General features: G+C 34.9%; 2 protein-coding genes across 3 annotated transcripts in view; one reads left to right on the top strand and one right to left on the bottom strand.

Annotated features, from left to right (window-relative positions):
* The window catches only part of CENPP (centromere protein P), a gene marked incomplete at its 5' end in the record, with an annotated part of 147,597 nt that overhangs the window by 94,939 nt on the left and 25,501 nt on the right, over nt 1-27,157 (bottom strand). The gene's annotated exons all lie outside the window — the stretch shown is intronic.
* On the top strand, nt 13,465-15,600 carry OMD (osteomodulin; the record flags this gene model as incomplete). Its single annotated transcript, XM_082487985.1, has 2 exons — nt 13,465-14,398; nt 15,284-15,600. 2 exons carry the CDS (start codon nt 13,465-13,467, stop codon nt 15,598-15,600), a joined length of 1,251 nt encoding a protein of 416 aa, XP_082344111.1.

The following is a 27,157-nucleotide window of genomic DNA, read 5'->3' as shown; positions in this document are numbered from 1 at the left end:
GAAAAAAAAATTAGTAACATAAGCACTTTTTTTTCAGTTCATTTCAAAGTAAATAAGAAAACTCAAATGAAAATATCAGGAATACCACCAAAAATCACTGCTTACTATTTCACAATCTTAAGAGCACATTCCTGGTCAAAATATTGCACTAGTCATCCAGAACCACAACAGACAAAAGAAACATTAGTATTGCCATTATATTTTGATCAGAATTTAACACCAGGATGACAATAAAAGCAATGGTAGACTAAAAATAATCAAATTGTGATCTGAATCCTACTTTTTCTTCTTCTCTATGTTTAGAATTTAAGATAGTTTCCTGGGTTGTTGTGTGTTTTTTTTTTTTTTCCCTCCTCCTTTCTGGGGAGACTAGAGGTTTGAGAACAAAGCTGCTAATGGGAAACATATGGAAAAGCCCTGGAGTAAATGAAAATCTGTCTTGAATTCCAAATGCCACGTATCACATACCACTGTCTAAAATTATCTGGTAAGATAACTGTAAGATTTACCCTGCATACTCAATGAATCACCTGAGATGGAAGACAGTATTAAGTATAAAATAAACAGAAAGGCTTTAATATTTAAGATATTCTCCAAACTAATCAATAATTTGAAACAAGTTGGGATGTTTCTCAAAGCTTGTGTTAGCCAATAAAAGATTAGCTCAACATAACACGCTGCCAACAGACAGACTTCTAGCAGTTTTTCATATAAAATATGAACAGTTCTACTCAACTGAACAATGCAATTCTGGATTTAACTATTATGCTGCTATGATTGCAGTGGGAATACCATGCAGCCAGGTTTTCCTATGCATGAACGCTTTTTCTGTCTCAAATTCTTGCCCAGGAGAAATTTGAAGACTATGAGATTTCTGGAACAGCAGGCCTGTGGATGCAGTTTTGACAGGAATCCCACACATTTTCACACACAGCTAAGTCTTGCCACAAAGTCTCTGTCCATAAGTAGTAAATTTAACAAGCCTGGATGCATTAGACTATCTGCATATATACAGACCATCTATGCATCTCATGCAGTATGTTTCATACACCACTGTCATTATGCATGTACTACCCATCCCCTACATGAAAGTTTCTATCGGAGGCAAGGGGAGCAACATTGAAATTAATATGCTCTTTTCACAATTACATTTGCAGTAACTATTAAGGAATTACATTCTCTGTTAAGCACGGAAAAAATCTCGAGTTGACGACTGGTTCCCAAAGGATGTAAAATTTCCTGAGAGGCAAAGAGGGAGAGAGTCACCAACATAAGCATGCACTTGCTTCTTAAATTATTTTTAAGTGCTTTTTAGATATAAAGGCCAATAAAAAGATTTTTCTTCCAGAAACACTGTTCACAGAACACCTTAACTCCTTTGTTTCTCATTTGTGGAAAAGAAAATTGGTCTGGCATTCTAAAAGAGATTATTTTGTCAAAGTTTGTATCCTATTTCAGCCTCCAAGAAGGACATCCAGACACCATACTATTCTTCTATCTTCTTTCTATTCTACAGGATGAAACAAGGAACAGACTGAATAAGTGACTCATCGGTCAGTAATAGGGCCTAATTTCTTAGCATGAAGAAAGCAAAGAAGCCACTTATGTATTAACCTGATGAGTAGATGCTCAGATTGAGGAAGTGATATAATAACCTAGTATTCTGCAAGAATAATAAAAGCAACTGTCTACTCCTTTCTCCAGCACCAATACTGTGATGCAGCATAGTTATTACTCGCTCAAGAAAAAGTGAGTGTTTAACAGCTAGAAACTGATAATTTAATGAAAGCCTACTTTGATTTCTGGCATGAATATTTTCATTTATATTTTTTGCTAATACATACAATTTCCATTTACATGTTACCTTTCTGTAAATTATTACCAATATTTTCTATATCCTCAAATATTAGATTTCACAGGGCATAGAACTTTAAATTCCATTTATAAAATGATTTGTGTAGAAAAAGAAAGTCAAGTAACTTTCAGAAATACAGAAATAGTAAGTAAATGTCCGTACAACAGTATAATACTTTGCCCCCATATTCACTAACTGCGTAATACTGTCCCATAATAACAACCAGTGGAATATGTATATGATGTAATATGATAAATTTTGAGATGAAAGAATCAGATTACTTTTAGAAGCTATGCTCCATGCAAACATCTACTTAAGTTGGGTAGTAAAGTTAATAACTTTATGTTTTACCTGGCAAACTATGCTCCTATCTAGTGGCCTGTAAATTTGGCACATTTGATACAAAGATAAAGTCCGTTGTGATGCTATGCAGACAAAAACATACTTCAAACCTGCAACTACCACTGTCATAGCCAGATCCTATAAAGGACTTTCTTAAGCAGCATAGCAAGAGATTCCTTATTGGTCATGTAAGGATCACAGTTAACAATTAGCATTTACCTATCCAATATAGTAATAAACTTTTCAGAACACAAACCAGAGTAAGCTAGTATGAGGTCAACAGGCCACTATCTCTTCTTCTTGAGACCACAATGAAGTGAAATATGTAGGAAATTGGTACTATAATGGCTTCGTATTTTGGCTCTTACTAAAAAAAAAAAATAAGTTTCTTGACGGAAAGGTCTTCCTGGAACAATTAATATTGCTGTTCAAAGCTAAATAAAGTGCATTTAGAATGAATTTCTAAAAGTCAAACCCACAATCATTTATTTCAGAAAAGTAGAAACTAAGTCTGATTTAAAACCAATCTTCAACATTCTTCTTACTGCTTCCATCTAATAGATGGAAGAAAAACAGTAGTTATTCTTTATAAAAACCTTGTATCATTATTTATGATAAAGCCATAAACACAGTGAACATTTTAAAAAAAAAAAATGAAAGGTTTCTTACCATACTAACTACAAATCTTTGAGGTATTTTCCTTGAGCGTGTTCCAGTGGAGCATACACATGTAAGGCAATATTTCATTACTCCTGTTTCAGGGATGCTTTGCCTTAGCAGTACCTGTGTATTACAGGTGCATACTATTGCTTCCTGTGCTTTGTGCTTATAACAGAAAGGGTAACATATGCTTCTGACTAACAGTTCTCTCCCAAAATCAGAATGCACAGGAACCTGAGAAGAGGAGAAAATGTGAGCATGGAAAACACATCTGTTAGCTGTGCAATTGCTTCATGAAATAACTTTTCCATCTTTCTAAAGAGTACCTTTCCACTCAAACTTTCCGTTGTGGTTAAACCTACTATCTAGTTCACCCATTAGCAGGTCTAAACAATTGTATCAGTCACCTCTCTGTGACTGCTTTCATAACACACAACTTATTTAGAAGTTTCAGCAATAAGTCCAGTGTTTGGCAAAGATATGAAAAGAGTTTTGGACAGCCGTCTTGCACCTATATAGAATATTAACATTTTTAAAGGCAGCTACTACTATTGGATCAATTCTGATAGAGTTCAGTCTAATCACTCAAAGCACTGATTTCATACCATCCCCTAAGACCCAGTTTGATTTTTTTTTTTAAAAAAAAAAGAAAGCATTATGAATGTTCATATTTTGGATACAAATAGTTGCAGGCATTACCTCCACTCTCAAAAAGGGATAGGACAAGGCAAGAGTCAGGTGTCAGAAGCACAACATAAGGCAACAGGGACACTTGCTTGATTACCATGTAAGATCTGTAACTAATGGCTCATTGTAACTTTTTTCTGAATGTATTGCTGTGTTAGAAATGGCCGTTAACATGAATGCTGTTTTAGGTGTGAACCACGTTTGAGTCCTCACCAGAAGCAGCTGTAAGGCCTTTCAAGAATCTCAGAATGGCTAATGATAGAAGAAACAGAAGACTTCCTGCCACAGAGTGCTTGGATAAAATAATTATGAGACCCTGTCTCAGCTCTGCTGAGAAGCAGCTGTGACTCACAAATTATTCAAATAGTAGAGGAACACTTCAAATGTCAGGCAGAATATAGGTGCATGGACAAGTATCTCTCCCAAACCACCATTAATATTATTTAAAGAAAATCAAAACAAAATGAAGATAAAAATGGAGAGCAACTGGAGGAAATAAAGGGTACAGAGATGATATCTTTCCTTGTAAGAGAATATGCCAGGGTACAGATAAATGACGTAAAATAATACTTGGTCTTTCTATGAAAGTTTCCAAGTCACAGATTCTGACTGCAGAAAAACTGTACTGCAGGCCATAAATGTAATGCTCGCTGCAATACCAGCATTAAAAGGTCTTGTGCTAAAATGAGAGGATTTATTCTTTAGAAGAAAGAGGGATAATAAAAAGTAAGTACCAGTTTAAGGATTGTCTTCAGTTTCCAGATTATTGGAGAGAGCTGAAAGGCTGCTTGGCAAAATCCCCTGCACCACAAGACACGACAACTGTAAATATCTATTGCTCTGGAAATGTTAAAACAAACACATCTACCATGAAAAGAAACACATTCTATAGTCATTCTAAAAACAAGTAAGGACTTCCATTCTTTAACACACTCTAAAGAGTAAATAGGAAGCCCTTTCCATCACGTACACGCACTTTCCATCACGTACACGCACTTTCCATCACGTACACGCACTTTCCATCACGTACACGCACTTTCCATGCACAATCATTAAGGAGTTCTTTAGCAGGTAGCTTAGACAACTACTCCTTATCCTTGCCTGAAAGGGCCTAAAGAAGAAAAAGCTTTTTTTCTTTTGGCTATAAACATATGATTTGCAAGTTGGATACAAACATTGGAACAATCTGAAGTTGCAGGCTGAGTTCTAGTTCTTTTAACAAAAATGCATGAAGTCCATAGCTATGAATGAAAAAAATAAGCTAATGAATAAGGTATTGACATGAATTATTAACATAGGGTAGAATTGGCATTATCTCTTCTAGGCATCTATCAGCTTAGGGCATTGAAACTTAGCAGTTCTGTTTGAAATAAATGAGTAGAAGTGCTTGCTGTGGAATAGACTCAAGGAATGAAGTTAGACAGTTAAAGTGGATGCTAAGAATGCTCTCCCAGCGAGCAGCAAGTTTCTAGTCAACTTCACATATTAAGTTGACAGTCCTCGGATTTTGCTGATTTTTTTTTTTTTTTTTTAAAACATGAAGGTCACGCTTAAACTGCTAAAGAATTGACAGATATACTAATATATTTTTTAAATTGTAATTATAAAAGGAATGTCATTTTACGCTATCACAAATAAATAACACTGAATAAACTATTACAGAAGCAATAAGGACAAGCACAAAGGGTACTACTCTATCAGGACTTACCAACTTGGACTGGTACTGCTCAAGGATCTCTGCACTCTACGTTTAGCTATATTACCTTTCTCACTTGCCTCCATTATGAAACACTGTATGTTCTTTAAGTTTACTTTTGTTTATTAATGAGGGCAAGACACCTATCATATATGATGATGATCTATATAATTTTATACAGGACACAAATCAAGCAAAATAAAGGCTGTGCTAAAGTTTGAGGTCCAATTGGTAATGTAGCTTCAAGAAAATGAATATACCTGCACCAGTAAACAGTGGTTGCAAAAAAGACCAGACACTCCGATTTTATATCCGTGTAATCACAGATATACAATCTCCAATTAAGCAGGCAATATCCCACAACTCCATCTGGGAAGAAAATATAGCCCAAAGTCATCTACCTTGGAACAACCAAAGTAGGCTGTATAAAAATACAAAGGATAAAGCAAAACAAACAATTCAATTACTAAAAATCTAAGTGTCGACAGTGACTCTCCTCAGAAGAGATTTATAATTTCATACAATAGTCCAGGGTATTTTAGAGTAACCAGACACAATTTGGTACAGATATTATTGCTTATGTGAATTTTAAACTCATTTTATTATGCCAGTATCAATTGTTTATGATTACTTGTTATTGTGGCAGTAGAAACAATGAGGACTATTTAAATGCCTCTGCTGTAGAAAGTAAAATCCATATATCAAGTGAAGTATGGCCCCCAATATAGTATTACAAACTTTTAAAGTTTCTAACATAGCAATAAATTCAGAAAAAAGTTACAACCCTCCTCTTCTATTAGTCTTTCAAAGTCAATTATCCATTACCGTAAATTGATATTGATAGCAATACCATATCACACCCACCCTTCCATTCAAACAGCTTCAGTATTACAAATTTGAACATGCCAGGAGGCTTGATACGTAGCTTTTGCTTATGAAGCAAGAAGAATTGCAAAATAAATCGGTCATTGGACATGTTCAACCAACCATCTAACGAGACCAGGGCTTCCTCATGTATTGCTTCTAGATGCATACATGCTTCTAGCGAGTTCTGCTCTAAAAATTCAGTCTGTTACTGTTTAGTAGCAGAAGGTACTCCCACAATTGTCTATGGGATTATATTAATTCCCATGTTACAAGGCCAATAAGCTCTTGCTCTTTCACAGTCATTTGTTCTATACCAGGATTGGTCTTTGAGATCCAAATGTAATTGTATTTGTTAACTTCAAAGATGTGGGATTTTTGAAGAATAAAAAAAATAAAAAAAAAAAACAAACCCCAAAAAGTATACAGTTTAAAAATACCAAATAAGAAAAAAAAATACAGAAATACAGAAAAATTAGAATGTGAGAAAAAAAAATCCACAGTTTCAATAAGTAAAGGAATGCTAATGAAAAAGGAAGAACAAGATTTCTTCAACTCAGAATCAGCAAATCCACATAAGGGGAGGAAATGGAGAAGACACAGAGAAAAAAATCCTCCATGTCCCACAGCATGAATGAGAGGAAAAGACATGTTTATACTTCAGAACAATAATAAGTACCCAATGAACCCATCACAGTGCTTAGGATACCCACTAAATTATACTATTTTCTAGTAAAAATATAGGACAATATTATATTTTTTTTTTTCATTCTTTTAGGACTGCATGGTCACCTAAAAAGCACATTCTTGAAATGCAGCCATAAAACCTACACAAAAACATATTTAATTTCCTCTTTAAATTCATGGTTGTAGCATGCACACTGAAGTTATAACAGACTGATAAAAGTCAACCAGCAACCACAACCTGCCTTTGATTAGAAGAGTCAACGTAAAAGTTCAGAGTACCATTTGATCACTACACACAGAATCTACAGTCTAGCAAATCTGAGGGATTATTTTTCAAATACAGTTTTTGTAAACTCAACTGTTTTCAGTTGCTCAACACGTTCTTCCTAGTAGCTCCTAGCAAAACAAAGCAACACATAAAACTGGCTGCATAAGACAAGGGTTGCCAGAGTTTTGACCTTGTATTACCACCTACTAAATGGAAAATAAGTAGAGACCACACAACAAGGTTCAGGTCAGGGGACACAGTAAGCACCACACAGGGCAATCTCTTCTCCTTTTTTAAACAGATTGGGTCTTCTCTCAGTTCTGCAGGATTGTTGATATGATTTGATAGCCCCTTTTCCACAACCTTGAAAAACACATATTCGCACAGGGACACGCTCCTAGAATGACTTTCCACTGGAGAGCAGAATAACAAGAAGTCTGTGAGAGCTCTTATTAACATAGCGCTCAGGGGTCTTGCTTAGCTGGAAGCTCTGCAAGATCAAGCAATTCAGTATCTTGATTTGCTGAGAGCTCTACACTTCATTGTCTGAATTTTCAGGTTAGTTCTGGCATGGGATAAATAAAGCCAGCAACCACTGCAGTCTTGATAATCAGTTACTTTTGTTGACGGTAAGCACGAATAAGGAGTGCCTTTGCAGATCACATACAAGAGTCGTGCAGGTGGTCTGCTAACAGTGTTTGTGGACTTCCAGTTAAGACCTAGAAATTAGGATGAAAAGAGTTTTATATCTGCATTTTCTGTGCCTACAATCTGACTCTGAAGTGCAGACAGTCTAGATGATATAAGCCTAAGGGTGTTTCTTACTTCTGAAAGCCACATGCTTTATGGGGAACCAAATTACAGTTCTTGCTTAAACAGCTCAGCTTCATTTGATTTCCTTTAATCCTCTATGAACAATCTGCACTTTTTTTTCCCCCCTTTCTCTAGGCTTCATATGGACCATTATAAATTGGTTGGTTTAGTTTTTTTTTTTACCGGGGGGAAGGGGGGGAACACAAAGGAACCCAAGAATCTTTTATAGTAAAATAGTAAATATAGGGGAAAGTCTGGGCAGTATAATTTATTCCTTCTTACACAGGGCCAATCCCCTTCACCCCAGTGCCACTGGTTATCTTCTCTAATTATTTTATTAACATTTTGGCTAAAATTCATAAATTTCAAATTTTTTAAGTTTACTCAACCAGCTAAACAAACCTAAAATCATAAATTATTAGAACAGTCTCTTTTCTTAAGCCTTCAGTTCAGAACCAAAGCTAAAAAAGCTAACAAGTCTCAGAAGTTAAATGCAGTTGATGAAGATGATAAAATTTCAAATTTTGGCTTAAGAAAATAAATCAGCTTCAAGCAAACCCTGACCTCTAGCTTGATATACATCTCACTTTGCATCAAGACTGCATAAATAAAATGAAGAGAAATTTACAAATTCAACAGTAAAAATAAGTCCTTATGAAACACAGGTTTTTTAAAACTGAAAACCAAAACACATTGAAAAACATTAATAGATTTGTTACAGCCTTTGAAACAAGAAGTCTTACATGAATGATGTTAAATTTAATTCTCTCATCATCCTCCTTGCAAGGAAATTCCTACCCTACCTCAAACCAACACTAAGAGAAGATGAAACCACACAACTTGACCAAGATCACAAAGTATAGACTTGTTGGTATCCAAGATAGCTCGTGCAACAAAAAGGGAACTGAGTTTTAATATATGCCATGGCTAGATCTGCATCATATTCTGCAGCTAAAGATGCCTTAAATAAAGAGCTTTGCTACAATTTTTTAGAAGGACAGACTCTTTTGCTCTGCCACCATGGATTTCTAAATGCATCATGAGATCTTAAGCTTAAGAGGATTTGGGACACAATCAATAGAAAACAACAGAAAAATATCAGGTATGAAATTAAAATTCTAATTTGGTCCAATTTTTATCTTTAGATAAAACAGTTCTAAATAAAACATATGCACAAATTAAAACTATTAGTATAATGGAGCTTCCAAAAATTTGTACTATGTTCTTTGTCTTGTGCTTAAAAAAAACCCAGAACTTTGTAGCAGCAAAGAACATTTTACTAACTGGCATAACAAACTTGGTGGGTTTTTTTTCATCCATCATTATGAATGTATTCTAGTTATTTTAAAAATCAATTGCTTTTGCTGCTTAGTATTATTTGGGTTTAGTGGCACAATGTAGGTATTCAACTATTTACAGTATTGTTAATAAAGGACTATGTAGTTTCTTTCAACCTCTCCCTTGTACTCCCTATTCTTTACATAAATACATCACTGCTTTATTTTAGTTCCAGTATTGTCATTTCCTACAATACTACTTTGGTCATGATTTCTGGTGCCTTTCTTTATATCCCAAATGTTATAATCATGCACGATTTATCTTCTTAAACAATGTTCTTGTCCTCAATGTTACAGAGGAAACTTGAAAAGGTCAAGAAAATCATCAGCTTCAGAAAGATCAAAGCCAAAAAAAAAAAAAAGTAAAATTTAATATTGCATTATTTTCTCAAATATGATACCTCTAAGGCACTTAGGCTTTTTTAAGAACCAGATTCTTCCTTGTGAATAGGTTTTGAAATAATGTAACTCTTTTACCAAACCAAAAGCCTAATTAAATGCTTTTGATAAATCATACAATTAACCCAGAACAAAAAAAAATTGTCCTTTTTCTCCATTTTTTGCATATATCACAGTTATTAAAGTACCATATAGCAGCAAAAGCAGATAACCATGCCTTTTTCTCCCTCTTAAAAGCTATGAAAAATATTTTTCTTCAGTAAAGTGGTTTCTATCTCATGTCATACTTGCCTCTTTCATAGGAAGATTTATACTCTTTCTATACAACTTAGCAAAAACATGTTGGAAACTTTCTGTGAATCCTGAACTAGAACCTTAAAACAACACTGAGAAGTACACCACCACACCAGCAGCACTGTATAGCACAATTACTTCACAGGAAGGAAACAGGAAATATAGATAGTGGAGGGAAAAAAATATAAAATGGAAGATGTTCATAAGAGCTTTTCATAAAGCCACATGCTTTCCCTCAACGTTGATAAGGTTAATTTGTTACTGTTTCTTAACTTCATCCTCCAGAGGACAAATCCTTTGAGTAAATGAATCATTGTAGTTGAAACCACACTATGAACTAATGACCTCTGAAATATTTTTTTGAAGTCTTACTCTCTCTATTCTTTTTAATGGGAACTGGTAACACTGAAAGAGTCTTGCAAATAATTTTGAAGTGATTTTTTGACAAAAGAAGAAATTGCTTCACAGACTTATGACACAGCATCCACAGTAACTGATGATGTGGCACAAAACTTTTTTTTTTTTTTTTTTACTGTCAAATCAGAAGAGGGGCTAAGGCTGTTATTTTGCTTTGCCTTCCCACAAGGCTCCTCACCACAAAATATGGCTTAGAGAGATCTTTTGTTCCTTCAGCTGTGTTAGGCTATTTCTCAGATGATTTCACCAGCACAATAACTTGCTGCCCTCTACAACTTGAGCTTCACAGACTTCCAAAGAGTAAGTTTTCTTGGTAAACAGGAATAAAATGATCCGATTGTGTTACTTTTTGCAGTTAAGAGTGATTCATGCATGTTATATATTTTTTAGCTTTCAGCTAGTAAACTGTTTACAAATACAGTTACTAAGCTTTGAATTTATTACAGAAGGTAGAGAATCATGCTTTTAAACTGTTCTATTTTCTTTCAACTTTGTAAAGTATGCAGTTTATCGTATCTGCATCTGATGTGCTTCCCGCATCATCAGCTTTCACCTGACATGATTCTTTGCTTTAAAGCTAGTTAAGTTCTTAGATTTTTTTTTTTTTCATGCACAATTGTTAGTACCTCAGTGCTTTGAGACATGACCTGTAAGACTGGCAGGACAGTTACTATTCTACCAAAAATGCACTCAGCTACAGCCAAGCTATAAAAAATTTCCCCCTGAATACCAGCTCCGCTCTCTCCATAAAATCAGTGAGACACTGGTACCTATTACTTATCATTCCATCTGAAGTGATGATCCTTCTCTTCACTTTGTCTGCATGGCAAGTGGATCAATGGGATGAAGGCCTAAGTAAGCTTTTTCCTCAAACTTAGCAGGACTTTCCTGAGTTGTTCCTCCTGGTTTCTAAGGACTATTGTGGCACTGAGAACCATCTTTATTAACTGGAATTTCTGTGACACCTAGCAGAAGTGCTGAGAGAATAGAACCAGAAGGTGAAACAAAAGTTCCGGACTGAAACGGAGAGGGGGTAACAGGAATCAAAAGGAAACCAAGAACATATTTCTGCCATTTACTTAGACTAGCTCAGACATCTGATGATGCTGTGGGGATATGGAGACCCCGGCTTTGCTGAGGACCTACCTACAGTGAGGTTCCAAACAACTGACTCCATCCAAACCTGGTTTTAAGATTTTAATCAATTATGAAACTTGATTAAAGGAGCATTCAAATACAAAGTTAAGAATGCAAACTACACAATACCACAAATAATTTCACCTAGGCATTGTCACACACAGGCTGTGTGCAACACAGGAAGATTACAGGAGGTATTAAATTTCATGACTGTTACTACTTTTTTCCTTAGGATTCTCCCTCTCTTATTCAATTCATAGAATACATTACGCATTAGGAAATATCATCACTATGAAGCATAGGAAATTAACATTTGTAGGTTTCATCTCCTTTGTTACCAATTGTTTCATAAAAAAATATTGAGAGCATCAAGAAAAAAAACAAGAGAGGCCCCTGATTAAGAAACATGAATGTCATTATAAAAAAATCTGAGAATATTTGCTTTCCTCCGCCTCAGGGTTCCCACATTATACTGAGCAAAGTCTCTTAAAATTTTCCATGATTTATTTGCTTTGACCTGCAATGTTACATTTTGACTCATCTGCTGTTTAAGTTGAACAGCTTGACATGATTATTCACAACTCTAATTCTGCCAAATAACAGGGTTCCTCTGACTGCATAAAGTGCTTTAAAATGTTAGTCTGGCTTTGAGCATCAGAAATTCAACATGCAAAATTATTTGTTTTTCACAGCATCAGTATTTCACCTCAGAAGGGTACTTTTAAGGTAAATTAGTTCATGCCTATAAAGAACATATTATTACAGAAGCCTAGGAAGACTATAAAGAAAACTTCTTATCAATGAAGATTTTACATGATGTGCAATACACAATGGTTGATTGTATTTGATTTAATTAAATTATGGGAACAGAAAAATTAAGTTTTTATCATCATTAATGCATTGCACTGTCAGCCATGTTTTGCAGAAAATAATAGAACACCAACATAAAATGCCACAGAACAATCACTAATGCCATGTAAATTTGTTTTACATAAAATACAATATTTCAAAGTAATCTATTTCACTGTTCTATTTATAGAAACAATCCTGCAATTACCTCACTTTAATTGAGAGTATATATTTTTAAAAAAACTAACATTGTTTAAAAACAAGGACAACAGACACAAGCCATGGCTTGGACACTTAGTAAGACTAGCAAATATCTCCACAAGGAGTGTAGCACAACACTAACTTGTATTATTTAGAGGGGTGCTGGAATTCCACTCGAAGATTTTCAAGGATCACCCAGACAAAGTCTAGACTGATCTAATCTGCTGTTAGAGATGGAAACATTTGGAGCACAAGGCTAGACTGTATGATTGCCAAAAGTCCCTTCTAAACAACACTTCTATGATTCTATGATATTGACCACACACCATTTGTGCAGTGCAAGTTCATAGTGAGAATAACCAACACATTTGCAAAAGAAGTTTTCATCTTGACAGAGTTTAATAAGGCTATCTACGTTTTTCCAAATGTCTGAGGAAGAAACGTTGCTCGGGAATGCCATCTGCGCTCATTTAAAACTGACTTGTAAGGCTAACGCTTAACCCATTACGCTGGAAAGAACGCAACACCTCAGATGTCCAAGACAAACTCCAGACTATACCACTTCATATAAAAAGTCTTTTCGCAACTTCTCTGTAATAAATTAAAGTGGGAAAGGAATGAAGACTGGGATTTTTTTCTACTCCCAACTGTTATGGTATCCTTCCATAACAGGCACAGCACAGGTAGAAAGCTGTTCCTTGTCTGAAGTCAGACAAGAAAACTTACGTTTACTTCGAGGACAGTGTATTTGTCTATGGCTGTTTTCTTGGAAGACACAGATTATAACTTGTTTTTGCTAATAATGTCACTGACGTTGCCAAAAAAAATATCAATTATTCTACTTACTTCATTTTATATTGCTTCTACTTAAAACTGAAACTTACGCGATTTACTTTATGTCTATCTAATAAACTTATTTTTCTTTCTCATAAACAGGATACAAGGTATAAATTTCAGTATGGGGATTCTGAGCCAGCTATCAATCATTCACCTCCTCTGGGCTACTATGGTTTTTTGTCAATATGAAGACTATGATTTTGAGGATGAATATGATGAGGAACCAAATCACCAACATCCATATTATTTTAATCTCAATACACAAGCTGAAGTTCCTCGCTTTCCTTTTCCAGTTGAATGCGCCAGAGAATGCTTTTGTCCACCAGCTTTTCTGTTATCAATGTACTGCGATCATCGTAAACTTAAGACAATACCAAATATCCCTAGTCATGTCCAACAACTTTATCTGCAAAACAATGATATTGAAGCTGTGCCTGCAGGACCATTCACTAATGTTACCTTCTTAAGAGAAATTAACCTCAGTCACAACAAAATTAAATTTCATATGATTGACCATGGTGTTTTTGCCAAACTCTCAAACTTAGTGCAACTTCATTTACAACACAATGAATTAGAAGAATTCCCATTCCCACTCCCCAGCTCTCTAGAGAGACTCCTCCTTGGTTTCAATAAGATTTCCCAGTTATCTGGAAATGCATTGGAAGGATTGCCTAACATAACCATGCTTGACCTTTGCAATAATTTTCTTGACGACTCAGTACTCAAAGGAAAACCCTTTTCAAACATTAAAAATTTAATGCAGCTCAACTTGTGCAACAACAAATTACAGACTATGCCTCCTGATCTACCATCGTCACTTATGTATCTATCTCTTGAAAATAACTCAATTTCATATATTCCAGAAAACTATTTCAAAAGACTTCCAAAAATCATTGCCCTAAGAATGTCCCACAATAACCTGCAGAACATTCCAAGTAACACCTTCAATCTACCTAACCTTCTAGAACTTAATCTTGGACATAACAAATTGAAACAAGTTTTCTATATACCAAGAAGCTTGCAGCATTTGTATATTGAAGACAACGACATTGAAAGTATGTTGATGGTTGTAATTCTTTAAAAGCAAAAAACTTAGTGGATTTTGGCATTGCTTGTGGGAGGGGGTGAGTTTGGCATATCTTCCATCCAGAATTAAGAACTTTTAGCCCAAATCAAAAACATCTCTTTTGTTGCATCCTTGGTTTTGGAGGACCTGCCACATTACAGCTTCTCAGTTGACATGTATAAAAGCGTCAACTGAGCAGTCGTCTAAATTTGCATGTTGTTCAAGAGGTACTCTCATGTCCTCTGCCGAGTGGTGAGCTTGACCTCTCAGTGTTCTGAACTCAACAGTTAATGTGGCACTGACCTAGAATTCATATGCACTGTACTTCCCAGGAGCAAATGCAGCTATGTAGCTTTTGATCAGCTTACAGAGCAAGAAGAATATCATCCCATCTTCTTTAAGATGCAGTGTAAACACATCCTCAGTTAGTTGAGACCAAACTGGTGAAATTAGAAGAGATTTTATTTTTGCCCCTTACCCCTAATTTGCAATTTTTTCATGAAAGTTATTAACCTGTTTTTCATATAATAAGCTAAAACTTTTTTGAAAATTGCTTCTCATTAGGCAATTCATAACAACATACAGAGGAAAGGAATTCTGAAAATATTCCATTCATATAAAATAGTAATTACAAATTGTAGTGGTGGTCACATTTATTTTTTTCTTTACCCCACAACCTTATACGTTGTAAACCCCAAAATTGTTATCAGTGTCATTTACAAAACCAATTTAAAACACAGGGAAGGATTATATTAATACTGTGAATTGCAAAAATATTTTCTGTTTTGAAATTTAAAACATAAGTTTCACTTTCATAATGTCTTAAATATAACTATTTTCTGTATTTTAATTAATATTTTTCTGTCTCTTACAGCCATAAATGTTACTTTGATGTGTCCATCTATTGATCCAATGAACACTAACCAATTAACCTATTTACGGGTGGACAAGAATAAGCTTACGATTCCAATAAGCACATATGCATTCTTTTGCTTCCCTCACATTCGAACCATTTATTACGGTGAACAAAATGTTAATGTCAACAAGTCAACTCAGCTAAGAATATCAGTGTTTCGACGATTTTTAACACAAGAAGAATATGATGAAGCAGAAGACAATAATGAAACTCATGATCAAGAAACTGAAGATGATCATGGAGCAGAAGACAACTACTTCCATCCTTACTTTTAGTGAAGTAATGATTGTTAATGAATATACATGGAAACTTTTCCTTAGTTGTGGGGTATTCATATCCATTTGGATACGCATTAGATAGCAGTCTGATATATAACCTGGGTTGATGATGCCCATCCATCCTTGGGTGGACAGCCTAAGCTGAAGAATATTGACCTGAAAAAGCTTCTATGTTCTAAAGGGATCCAACTCGCAAAATGACTAAAATACAATCAGTGTCATGCTCAATAGGAACAAGTGGATAAGGCAAAAAATCCGTCCAGCTGTATATCCTACTACTGACAGCAGTAGATAATTGACACCCTAGAGAAAAGAATAGGAGGGTAAGAACACAAAAATACTTCCACAAGGTTCCTCCACATCTTCTAGAAATGCAGATGTTTCTTCTTCCAGTTTCTAATTGGACAGGAAAAATCACAAACTTTGAGTTTCAAATCTCCCTTATATTACGTTTGCAGTGTCCTGCCAAGCTGTCTTATAATATTTACTTCTCAGCTTGTACCTCAACTATCACAACTCCTTCAAACGAGATTTTAGTTGATTACTAATATAGGCTAGAAACAACCTTTCATCAAAGGTCTTAAGATCCAGGGAAAGGGATGTGCATTAATAAAACTGAACCATTAGTATCTACATTTTACCCGTGCTTTAGAAGGTACCTAAAAATGTAATGTAATCTTTTTATTTGAATTGCTCAGCAGGTAGAACAGGTACAAATAGTAGCATTCCAGTTTTTTTTAAGTTATTAATTTAGACTATCCCTCTGCATAGCTAATACCAATTAGCCATATTCTGCTTCAAAGTCGAACAAAAATTGCTTTAAGCAACCTAAAGAAAAGTGCCATATACTATTTGAGCTACGCAACGAGCTACGCAACGTTTTTTATTATGTCTTATGCCTAGCGATAGACCCAAATAACTACAGGGTAAGGTAATATTATAGGGCACTTTACTGCTTTTGTTTTATTAAATTCTTTATTTTTCAGCACTTTTTTCCTGATAAATCTTTGCTAGCAGTGAGAAAGAATCAACAAGGAAAATGAACGAATGCAAGAAATAGATCCATACATCATACTACCAATTTTACATTATACTTTAACTGTGGAAAAATAAAAAGGCTATATAAAATTATGCAAGCAAATTTGTACTAGAATTTCTAAAAAGTTTCAGGCAGGTTTGGCTTTTTTCCCCTTACAATTTCAGGGTTTTTTTTGAAGCCCATATTAGTATATTTTGGTTTCTGACACAACTACTAAATTATTAACAAATTTTAAATACTTCATGATACTATTTTAATAAAAAGAAATGCCTCATAAGCGCATGAATATAACCTTTAAGAACATAGTCTTTAAGAACAACTGGTTGTAAAAACTTGGGGATACAAAATTTATTATATCATTATTAAGTTGTGGGTCTTAGGCCAACTAACCCAAGAAATCTATTCTTTCTCTCCTTCCCCTTGTTCTTATCTACTTTCTGATACAATAATAGCAAAATATTTTGTGGTTGTCCCACAAATTTACAGCACAGCAGTATTTATCTTCCTTTTTTTTTTAAAAAAAAAAGCTTTACTAACATTTATCAAACTCAAGTACCTCTGGCTTCATGAAGGAGGAATATATGTATGTATTCATTACTTTATTTAAATACTGTTATAAAAAATGTATGTACATTATATACACATAAATTTAAAGATAAGTATCTATAACTTTATAGCTTTATTAATATAAAATGTAGTATATTAACCTTTGGGAACTTTTAGCACTTTTCATCTATTTCAGATTTTAAGCGAGTAGTGCACAAAATGCAACTCTAAATTAATATAAGCTTTTTTGAAAGACTTGCTCAGCTTTAAGAAAGAACACTATTCAAATATAGTATGAGTAATATATCTTTTATCACAAACTTTCTGCTTTTTAAGAACATTTATGAAGCAAACTTAGCTTTAAAGTAGAATCAAAGATACTGACTTTGTAGCAACTAGTTATATACATTTCTTAAAGTTTAAATATAAATCAAACTGATTATTGAAAACTTTAGAGCTGTCTTAATACATTAAACTCAGATGGAACATGAGAATTGTATTACAAGCAGAACCATCATAACTCACTTTTCATTCAATTAATATTATCACATCTTATCTGTGGCAAATACAATGCTATTTAAAATATTTTAGGGTGGTCAGGGAACTAAAGACTTGTTAGTTTTATGTCTGTATTAGAGAAATAAGAAGTTATAATAAAGTACAGAATTAATGGATACCTGATAAATAGCATTTGTTCTGCTAAGACTGGACATGGCTTCTGTGAAAGCCATGATGTTTTCACCTTGCAAATCTCTTGGAGTTTTCTGAAGGACTCATGAAGGATGCAGAAAAGGGAGATCCTGGTCCAAACAGCTTACAAAATTTTCAGAGAGGTTTTTAAGGAAACTAAGCTGCCACAGATTAAGAGGTGACAGCACAGACAAAATCAAATAAAATATAAGAAACAGCACAAGAGTAAGTGATCAGTTCTTGCTGTGGAGGGAGACCACTGGTGGGAGTTTTGCAAAGGGCCTTTGCTGGAAATTTATTCAATTCAATATGCTAGCAAAGATAGACAAATCAGGCTCAGAAGTGAGATGACAACAAAGATTGCTAAGCACCAATGAAGAATGACTGCAAAAGGACATCAGCGTGCTAAAATAGCCAATGAAATTCAACATTGTTAAATGAAAAGTGATATCCACGGAAAACATGATATTAACTTCACATAAGAACTAACGGAGCATGACCTCACCACCACCACTCAGGAGCAAGACTTGGAAGTACTAACAGACGGTTCAATGAAAGCACTGGCTTAGTATCCAGTATCAGTAAAAAGGAAAATCAAATGTAGAGAGCAACTAGGGAGAGAAGAAAACAAGAGACGTCACGATGCCACTATAAATCCGGGCCTCACCCAGACATTCAACACACTATTGATTTCCGAGCCCTTCGGGTAGCTATATTGTCTACATATGGCATAATTAGAAAAGGATCAGAGAAAGGTAATATGGTCAAAGGTAAGGAGTGGGTTCTACATAAGCAACATGGAGTAGGCTAGAACTCACCAGTTCAGAAAAGAGATTACTAAGGGGAGATAGAGGAGATACCCACAAAATTATAAGTTGCATAGACAGCATGGGTCCAGGGATCAACTGCTCCAGTAGAAGAACAAGGTGCCATCAAATGAAGCTAGTATGTACCAGGTAAAAACTAGACAAACAAAAGTTTGTAAGCAATGAGTAGTCACCCCATTAAACCATGTGCCTGAGAACACAGTGGCTGCAGCAGCAATTTTATACGTGGTTTCAAGGGAAGACTGGATAAGTAATTGTATTTCTTGGAAGAGATCCATAATAGGTTGTTAAACAGACAAAGCACAGTAGGTGCAAAAGTGCTGAGCTCAAAATAGCTGGAGAATGGAAGAGACAGGATGAGACAAGATTCATACACGCTTGTCCTGTTCTCAGTCTTCCCAAAGCATCTGCTTATGGCCATTGATGGAGACAGGATACTGCACGCTAACCTTTATTTTGAATTCCACACCCAGTTCTACGTTCTCACAATCCTGGGCTATGGTAACATGTTGCTCTTCATGACTAGTAAATGCTTATTTCCTTGATGTAGCTGAATTTTAAACTTTTTTTTTTTAAAGCGCTACCAGCTGTGGTTATATGCCAAGGCATATTCTAGCTCATTAAATTTGGGAACAGCATGTCTACAATGCTCCTTGTTGCAGTGTTCTGTAGCAGACAGACATCCATATTGATTCAGGTACACAAAGCAGCCTAGCCATGTAAGTGTGGAGCTCTATATAAACCAAATTATACCAATATATAACTACGCAGATTTTGGTACCAACACATATTTGCCTCATGTTTGCTCTGGTATTTATTTTCAGAATATTATTTAGTCTTTTTAAGTAGGGAATAGATTCATAAACTAAGAACTAAAAACACATATTAAAGCGCTTCTTATTTTATCAGCAAAAGCAAAACCTAACAAGCAAACAGCTTAATTAGTTTATATACAGCATAGTCATTAAATACAGAAACAAAACCTGATTTAAGATGAAGCACTAGGGTGGATCAGTAGAGCAAAATACTTATGATGAGGCCATGAGACTCATTCTCTGTTTTTTGAGGAAGAGGAGCTTTACTTCAGACTAGCCCTAGCCACTAATTAAAATCCATTAGCAGCTGCAGCACATCAGGTGCACCCCTGAAGACATACATCTTTTGGTTTGTTACATCCAAAAAGAATAGTCCACATACTTCAGAGAGCGCTGTGATGTGAATCAAGGTGCAGTAAGTTGGGGTTATCAGGAGATTCACTTCAAAAATGCACTCCTGATTCTATCTAAAATACTGACAAACACAACACAGCAACTGAGAAAAATGAAATTTCAGTTCTACTTTCAGCTTTGGACAAATTATTCTGAAAAAACACGTTTTCCAAGTCTTATCTAAAGATAAACAAGGACGGAACCTTCTTGAACTGTAAGCTAATTATTATCAGCATCACCCAGAGTGTATAATAATTAGCAAGATTGGATTAGAGCACTGTAGAATATTTTGATACCCATGTAAACCTATCGTGGAAGAGCCTCACAGATTTCTGGAAAACATTTGGTTATGACTAAACTTTAATCCACAAAATTAAAGCTCTCAAAACTACAATAAAAATGACAGATTTTTTTTTTTTTCCAAAAAAGCTATACCATAAGAGGTTACTGTAAAAAAAAAAAAAAAATCAAAATAAAGAGAAATAACAATAGTTTAATCCAACTGTCTACATTTCTTCTTTTAATCTGTCCATCTACATTTCTTTTTTAGCATCAAAACAGTGGGAATATATTTTGCTTTTTTAATTTTTTATTCTTGTTGGTATTTATTACTTATAAGGCTTACTTTTTGAGATATTTACTTCAATATTCCGATAATAAAAGTTACATAGATTAGGAAAGAAACTCCTTTACAGAAAACAGATGGTTTACATTTCAAGTTTTCTAACTTCTTTTAACATATTCACATTCCACTGTTACAATAAGAATCAATTTCCTTCTTTGTTTCTCAACTTGATCATTGCAAGCAATAAACATAGGCATTTCCTATCTGAAGAAAGGAAAGACCATACTATTTTTTTTTAACAAAAAACGTATACACCAAAAAGAGATTTCGCAATTATTTTCCAATACTACTGCAAGAGCATGAACTTTTCACCTATAAACCAAATTGTGTATACGTTGTTTGAAGTTACAGAACCCCACAAATATACACATTTATCATATCATGTTTTAAACTATTTTGTGGAAAATTTACATTTCTAACCACCTAATTAATTTAAAAGGAAAATAAATAATACCTTAATTCATAATTAATGGCATAAATTCATCATCTACGGGGTGGGGGAAGGGAGGGATCAACATTCACCTATTATAAAGCACAACACAAGGAAAAAATAGATAAATATGAAGATTAGCCATAAATACAGAGAGTGAAGTAGATGCTATGAATAACGTAAGGAACAGATAACAGGAACATAGAAGTAAAATACATATAAGGCAAATAAGTCTTGGACCCCCGACTCTAGTGTCCCTGTAGACATAGTAATGGCTCTCAACAAACGATGATATCATTATAAAGAAGTAATGTCAATTCAGGAAGGAACTGTAAGCAAATTTTATAAATTGAGGTAGGTTGGCTTTTGATTCGGGGTATAACTGATGATATATAGAGAAAGTTCAAGAGAACATATGTTCAACAGAAGGGTCGGGGTAAATAGCAGACAGCACTATTACTCCAGTTACCATTTGTATTTGTTAACTGTAGTTTGATTTCTGGTTACTATTGTGCATCTTTTTCAAAATGTGCTTTATTCATTTATAACACAGTAACTGACACAAGAAGTCTATTTCTTTTCCAGAAATGCAAGGAATAAGGGTAATGTCTTCAGCTTTAAAAAATTCTGATTATAAATCAGAAACATATGGAAGGATGTTCATACACTCACTAGGTCATTTTGCAGCTGTTTCTATTTTGCAGCTGGTGGCCCTAACAGTGACCTAAACTTAATCTAATTCACCAAACCTTGGAAATAGTTGCAACTTTTAATAAAAATACTGGAGGTGTTTATGCATAACTATTTCATATCTGGTACTTTTTTGGTCATTCTGAATCTTTCGGAATGTTCTAAGTTTCCTCTGTGAGACACGATGACCATTTACTTTGCATATAACACTACCTCCAAACCCTCCTCCATCCCTCAGGGATTCTGAATTGGAATATACTTTGCATAATATTACACAACTCTTCCGTAGTATCACGTTCAATCCAATTTCTGTGTATTGCTCAAGAACAAACTAGGAGATTGTGCCCTTCATTTTGGGTACTCCAACTTTCTGTTCCCAGAATGAATGCAGCCCCAGCATAAGCACAGACATTAAACTGCCTTAAAAATATTTTTACACCCCTGTATCAAGATCTCAACAAAAAGCAGAGGGGGATGCAGGAATTACAGAGAAGTTTCGTATCACACATACATGCAGCAGTCAAAACATGCAGCTGTACCATCGAAGAGACAAGAAGTTTTAGAAGGTAAAATTAATCAGGCCACACAAACAGTCAAGCAGAAAAGGCCTGTATTTTAGAAAAAGAAAATGATGTAGAGAACAATTCAGAATACCCAAGTCATTTATATTTCAGGTTAAAAAAAGAAGAAAATAAAAAGACAAACACTGAGTTCAGTTTTAGCATCACTTCACGCCTTTGCCCTCTAACAGTAAATCTATGTTTCACTGCTTGCAGATTATTTTCTACATGTTATCAGGCTCATTCAATAACTACCTTTTACTCTATAAAACCTTTTCTATTATAATCATTCCAATCCAGAGCAGCTGGTCAACACTGTAAAGTGTATAATCACACTTCATACAATAGATTTGCTAAAAAATCCCATACAAAAGATAATTCAGCATTGTGTCTAGGCGTATAAATGCCCAGAAGTCTTTAAAGGCTCTCCCAATTTTTCCCCATCTCTTTCAGTCACAGACACATTTCTGTCCAAGAGAAGACACTAATTTTTGAGCATTGTGTATAATTGATTCCCAATGTTCATCAGGCATGAAGAAGCTAAGCAATAATCCATACTTCTTTCTCCCAAGAATGCTTAAAAACAATAAAGCCCAGAAATGACAGAGCTTGCCAATATTGTCCTTTAGAGACTATGATACAAGATGAAAGCCAAGGTCTTTAAGCAGCTGCAAAAATACACTTTCTTTGCCTAAATATAGAACAAACCTGAGTATTCAAAAATTAAAAAAAAAAATAATAATCTCAGCTTTGGTTTATTCCATAAGGAATATCTTGATAGCAATCTTACTGCACCCTCCCTAGTGCTGCCTCATAGCCCTATTAAGCCATGCACCCCAGAGAGAAGGCCCCTTCCCACCCCATCCCTTTTTTCTTCTTCTTCCCTCTTATTCATAGTGTTCTGCCTCCCATCACACAATCACGACTCTTTATATAGGCAGTGCCAGTCCCTGCTTCCACATAATTCTTACAGGCATCCTGGAGAAGTAACTTTTAACCACCAGTTTTAGAGAGAGGAAAGGCTACCCCCCTCTGGTAATCTGGCTCCTTTCAGGTCAATCAGTTCTTCAGCACCTTGCAGGGTTTACCAGGAATGAGACATAAGTGCCTCACACTGAGAATTATATCAGCAACCACTGCAAAACATATCACAGCATTTCAAAGCAATGTTAAAAGTACAGAAAAGCTCTCTCCTATCATTTTTGTACTAAGCTACTAAGCATTAAGTAAAAAGTGCTAAACACCAACATGGTAAAAAGGTAATTAACGTGCTAGCACCTATGAGAATTGATTAAGAACTGCTCATGACAGCTTTTGCAGTATGCACCTGCATGATTAGTTTTAAAGGAAAACTTTGGTTTCTTTTTTGATCTGCCTTTTGAAGTGTTAGTAGAAAATTGAGAACAGAAATGAACCAGTTATGCTAAAGCTCTGAGCAGGGCAGAATATATGAGGCCACTTCAAGTACAAGACAAATAGACTGAGCTGAACATCAGCCAGTTCAAATAAGTCACAAAACCCGCTCATCTGCCTGCAAAACAAAATCTTTCCTCAGTTCCTCTAGGATATTTTCAGCTTGATTTTTTGCTTAACCTGCTCTTGACATATAAACGCTACTAAATACTAGATTCCTTCCCAAATGCTGAAGAAGATTGAATCAGCAACACATATAGTTCGGATAGTTACCTTAATTTTTGTCTTGCTCTCCCATACTTTTCCTACCTCTGCCATCCATACCCATCCAATGTCTCTCTTTTATTCTTCATTGTCTAACCTGATAGAAGGCAGCACTGGGAACAAATTTTACTCTATATGCAACCTATTTCCCCTAATGTTAAGTTTTTCTGAAAGCAGAATCCAGACAGCAAGTGTCCCTCTTAGACTGACTTGGATTTTCTCTATTAGAAGTAAAAAAGTCTTATAATTCATTTACATCTTCAGCCAAACAGTGGTAGGGAAATTACTACCATTCAAATTTAAGCCAGGATTCGATTTCAACACAATTAGTAAATAGCCATTTAAAATGCCTAACATTTCAGGTGAAATTATCTTGTGGGGAAAGTCAGTCAATAAAAATGGGGTATCATGGATTAAAAAAAAAAAAAGGCACACCTGACAAATCAGAAAGCATACCATAAACACATCACCAAAGCCCTCTTCAAAAACTGGAGCTCAATTACTTAACAACAGAGCTTGTTTAGGTTTTCTGAAAAGAAACCACTTTCAAAGTACATAGATCCTTGTAACTGGAGTCCAAGAAACAGGTACCTATATATCAAACTTCTAAGCACTAACAATGCCTCAAAAGCACTCTCTGCTTGCCAGGGTGAATACCTCTGGTTACCTTCCCTATTGCCAATGCATATGAACCACACTTTTCCTTTCAGATGACTTGCAGACAGAAACACCACCATCCTTCCTTGTTTGCAGCTACTTGTGCCATCCCCTTCCTTGAGCTGACACAGGCACCTGTTACATGTTCGGATAACAAGTTTTTATTTGAAATTATTTGTTACGACTTTTTTTCCTCCTGGCACAAGGGATGACAAGCAGACGAAATATGTGTCAGGACTACTACTTTATTTGGCACTGACAGTTTAAAGTGACAGTAAAACTATACTATAAGGTAAACTTTGGTGACATCATGCCAAAGTAATTACTTAACAATATCATTCTTCAAGTGTATTCATAAGTAAGCATTCATGAGTTTCTTGTAAGTGCTTGGATAACACACATTACACAACGTTTTTGTGGTAAGCTGAAATCTTGTGACCCTGATGAACACAAACTTTTGACATCTGCAGAAGCTGTTACTAAAGTCTTCTAACGTTACAAAGCCTCTTCTCTCTCTTTGCGGATCAAAGACAGTAAGAGCTTTCTTGTACAAAGACTTCCTAAATTTTCAACGTCTCATTTATCTAGTAATTTTCCCTCATTTTTAAAAATTTTCACGTATAAGGAAAAAACTAAGCTATTCCCAAGATATTCCATGTACATAGCTATGAAATCTAGGATTTCAGTATTTAAAAAATAAATTCTCATAAGAATATAACAAATATATTTAATATTGTATAACATGTTTTCAGCTTCAATACTTAATACTTTTCCCTTAGAACATTTATCCTTTGATTACGTTCAAGCACTGGAAAAAACTTGGATGCCCCAGAGCCAGATGAAATCTTAACGTGGATGTTTGGCGGGGGGGTAAGCAGCTGGAAAGAGGTGAGTATAAAGCAGAGCTGCTGTCATTACTTCTGAAACATGCATGAAACCGTGAGGGATGGTAACATAGTATTGACACTGCAACTTTTTTGTTCCTTCCTCAGCAAATCCACCCTTTCTATTGCACACAGTACTTCCGACTGAAAGTTGGTAATGTAGTGCAGCAGAAAACACCTTAACAACCCAGACACTTCAAAACTTTTCTTGTTCATATTGTTCCAGCAGAACAGCAACCAATGTAATTCAGAGTCCAATTTCCATTATTAGTAAGCCTCTTCCCTTTACATTTCAGTTATATACTTACAGCAAAATCATTACTGTAGAGCAAGCCCCAAGTTCAAACTATGACATTGTTTAATTTGCATAGGAGCTAAACGAAAAACATATTTATAAACGCCTAATGAGTTCAGAAAGTGGTAACTGATTATAAACTGGAAAAAAGTTTAGAGAGCAAATGGCCATAGCCACTCTTAAATTTGCAGCTTTACTACAGACATCTGGTTTCTAAACAAGGCAGCACTTACAAGAAAACTTAACCAAATAGGTTGACTGTTTATCCTAAACATTACTCTAGCTGACAGTGCTATCAAAAAAAAAAAAAAAGGAATGAAAATGAAAGAGAAATGTAAATCTGAATATATTCCCAATAGATTTCATTGCTACATACTTTTTAAAGACTCAAAAAAGCTACTTTGAAAACTTTAAGGTTGGCCATCTGGCTCCCATTTGTACTAACTGCCAAAAATACATAAGGAAAAGGATGGGGGAGGAGGAAATGCATTAGAAATCCAGAAAACTGCTGCCTGCAGTTCACATGAAAAATCTACACCTGGACAGTGTTTACTAAGTTATCTATAGAACTGACACAGAACTTTACTCAAAACAAGTATTTATTGTGAAACCAATTTTTCAATAAATTGCCTAACAAGTCATTCAATGAAGCATTTAGGCATGATTTACTTGTCTGAAAGTCTCAACACACATACACAATTCTAAAAAGTATTTTTTGTTTCCAGAACTCTTCAGAGTGAAAAGTTTCCATTTCATACTTAGGTGAAACTTCTCTAAACATATACAACTTGTAATGAAACATTTTATTAGTCATAAAATGTGACCAATATGGTATACGTATGTTTTGGCTCTACCTCTGTCTCAGTCAGAAGGCAGCTGCTTTTCCTCTTAGCTAAACCATTAAACAAAATGGATAACACATGCCTTGTTATAGACCTCTAGTTTGCACAATTAATATTTGATTTACAGAAAAAGCCTTAGCAATTATAAAGAACAAAGCACCAGAAAGCAGAAGGCTACCATTTTAACAATTAATATCAAAAGTGGGATGAGCCAGACAGACTTAACATTTACAAATGTTATTCAAAGTACAACCCCCCCTACTCCAGGATATTACCTCTTACCCTAGGGAAAGAATGCTGGCAAAGCATTTTTTACCCCATGGAAAGCACTTTTAAGACTGTCAAACTTTGAAAGAGAATTCATTTCAACAATTTGGGTGCCATCCATAACTTTACTCTTTTATTAATCCACTTTAGTTTAACATATAGATAAGGATATCTGGTTTTATGACAATCACAGAAGAACTTTGAATCTGCTGAAACGGTAGGTGGACTATTTTCCTAAAAGTATATTAACCTAAAGCTTAAATAAAACACTTAAGTAAAGTAAACAGGAAAAAAAAAAAAAAAGCCGTGTAAAGATT

The sequence above is a fragment of the Vanellus vanellus genome, assembly GCF_965231255.1.
Source record: "Vanellus vanellus genome assembly, chromosome: 9".
Lineage (NCBI taxonomy): Eukaryota > Metazoa > Chordata > Aves > Charadriiformes > Charadriidae > Vanellus > Vanellus vanellus.
The sequence above is the reverse complement of the archived record's forward strand: the minus strand, read 5'-3'. Positions and strand labels throughout refer to the sequence as shown.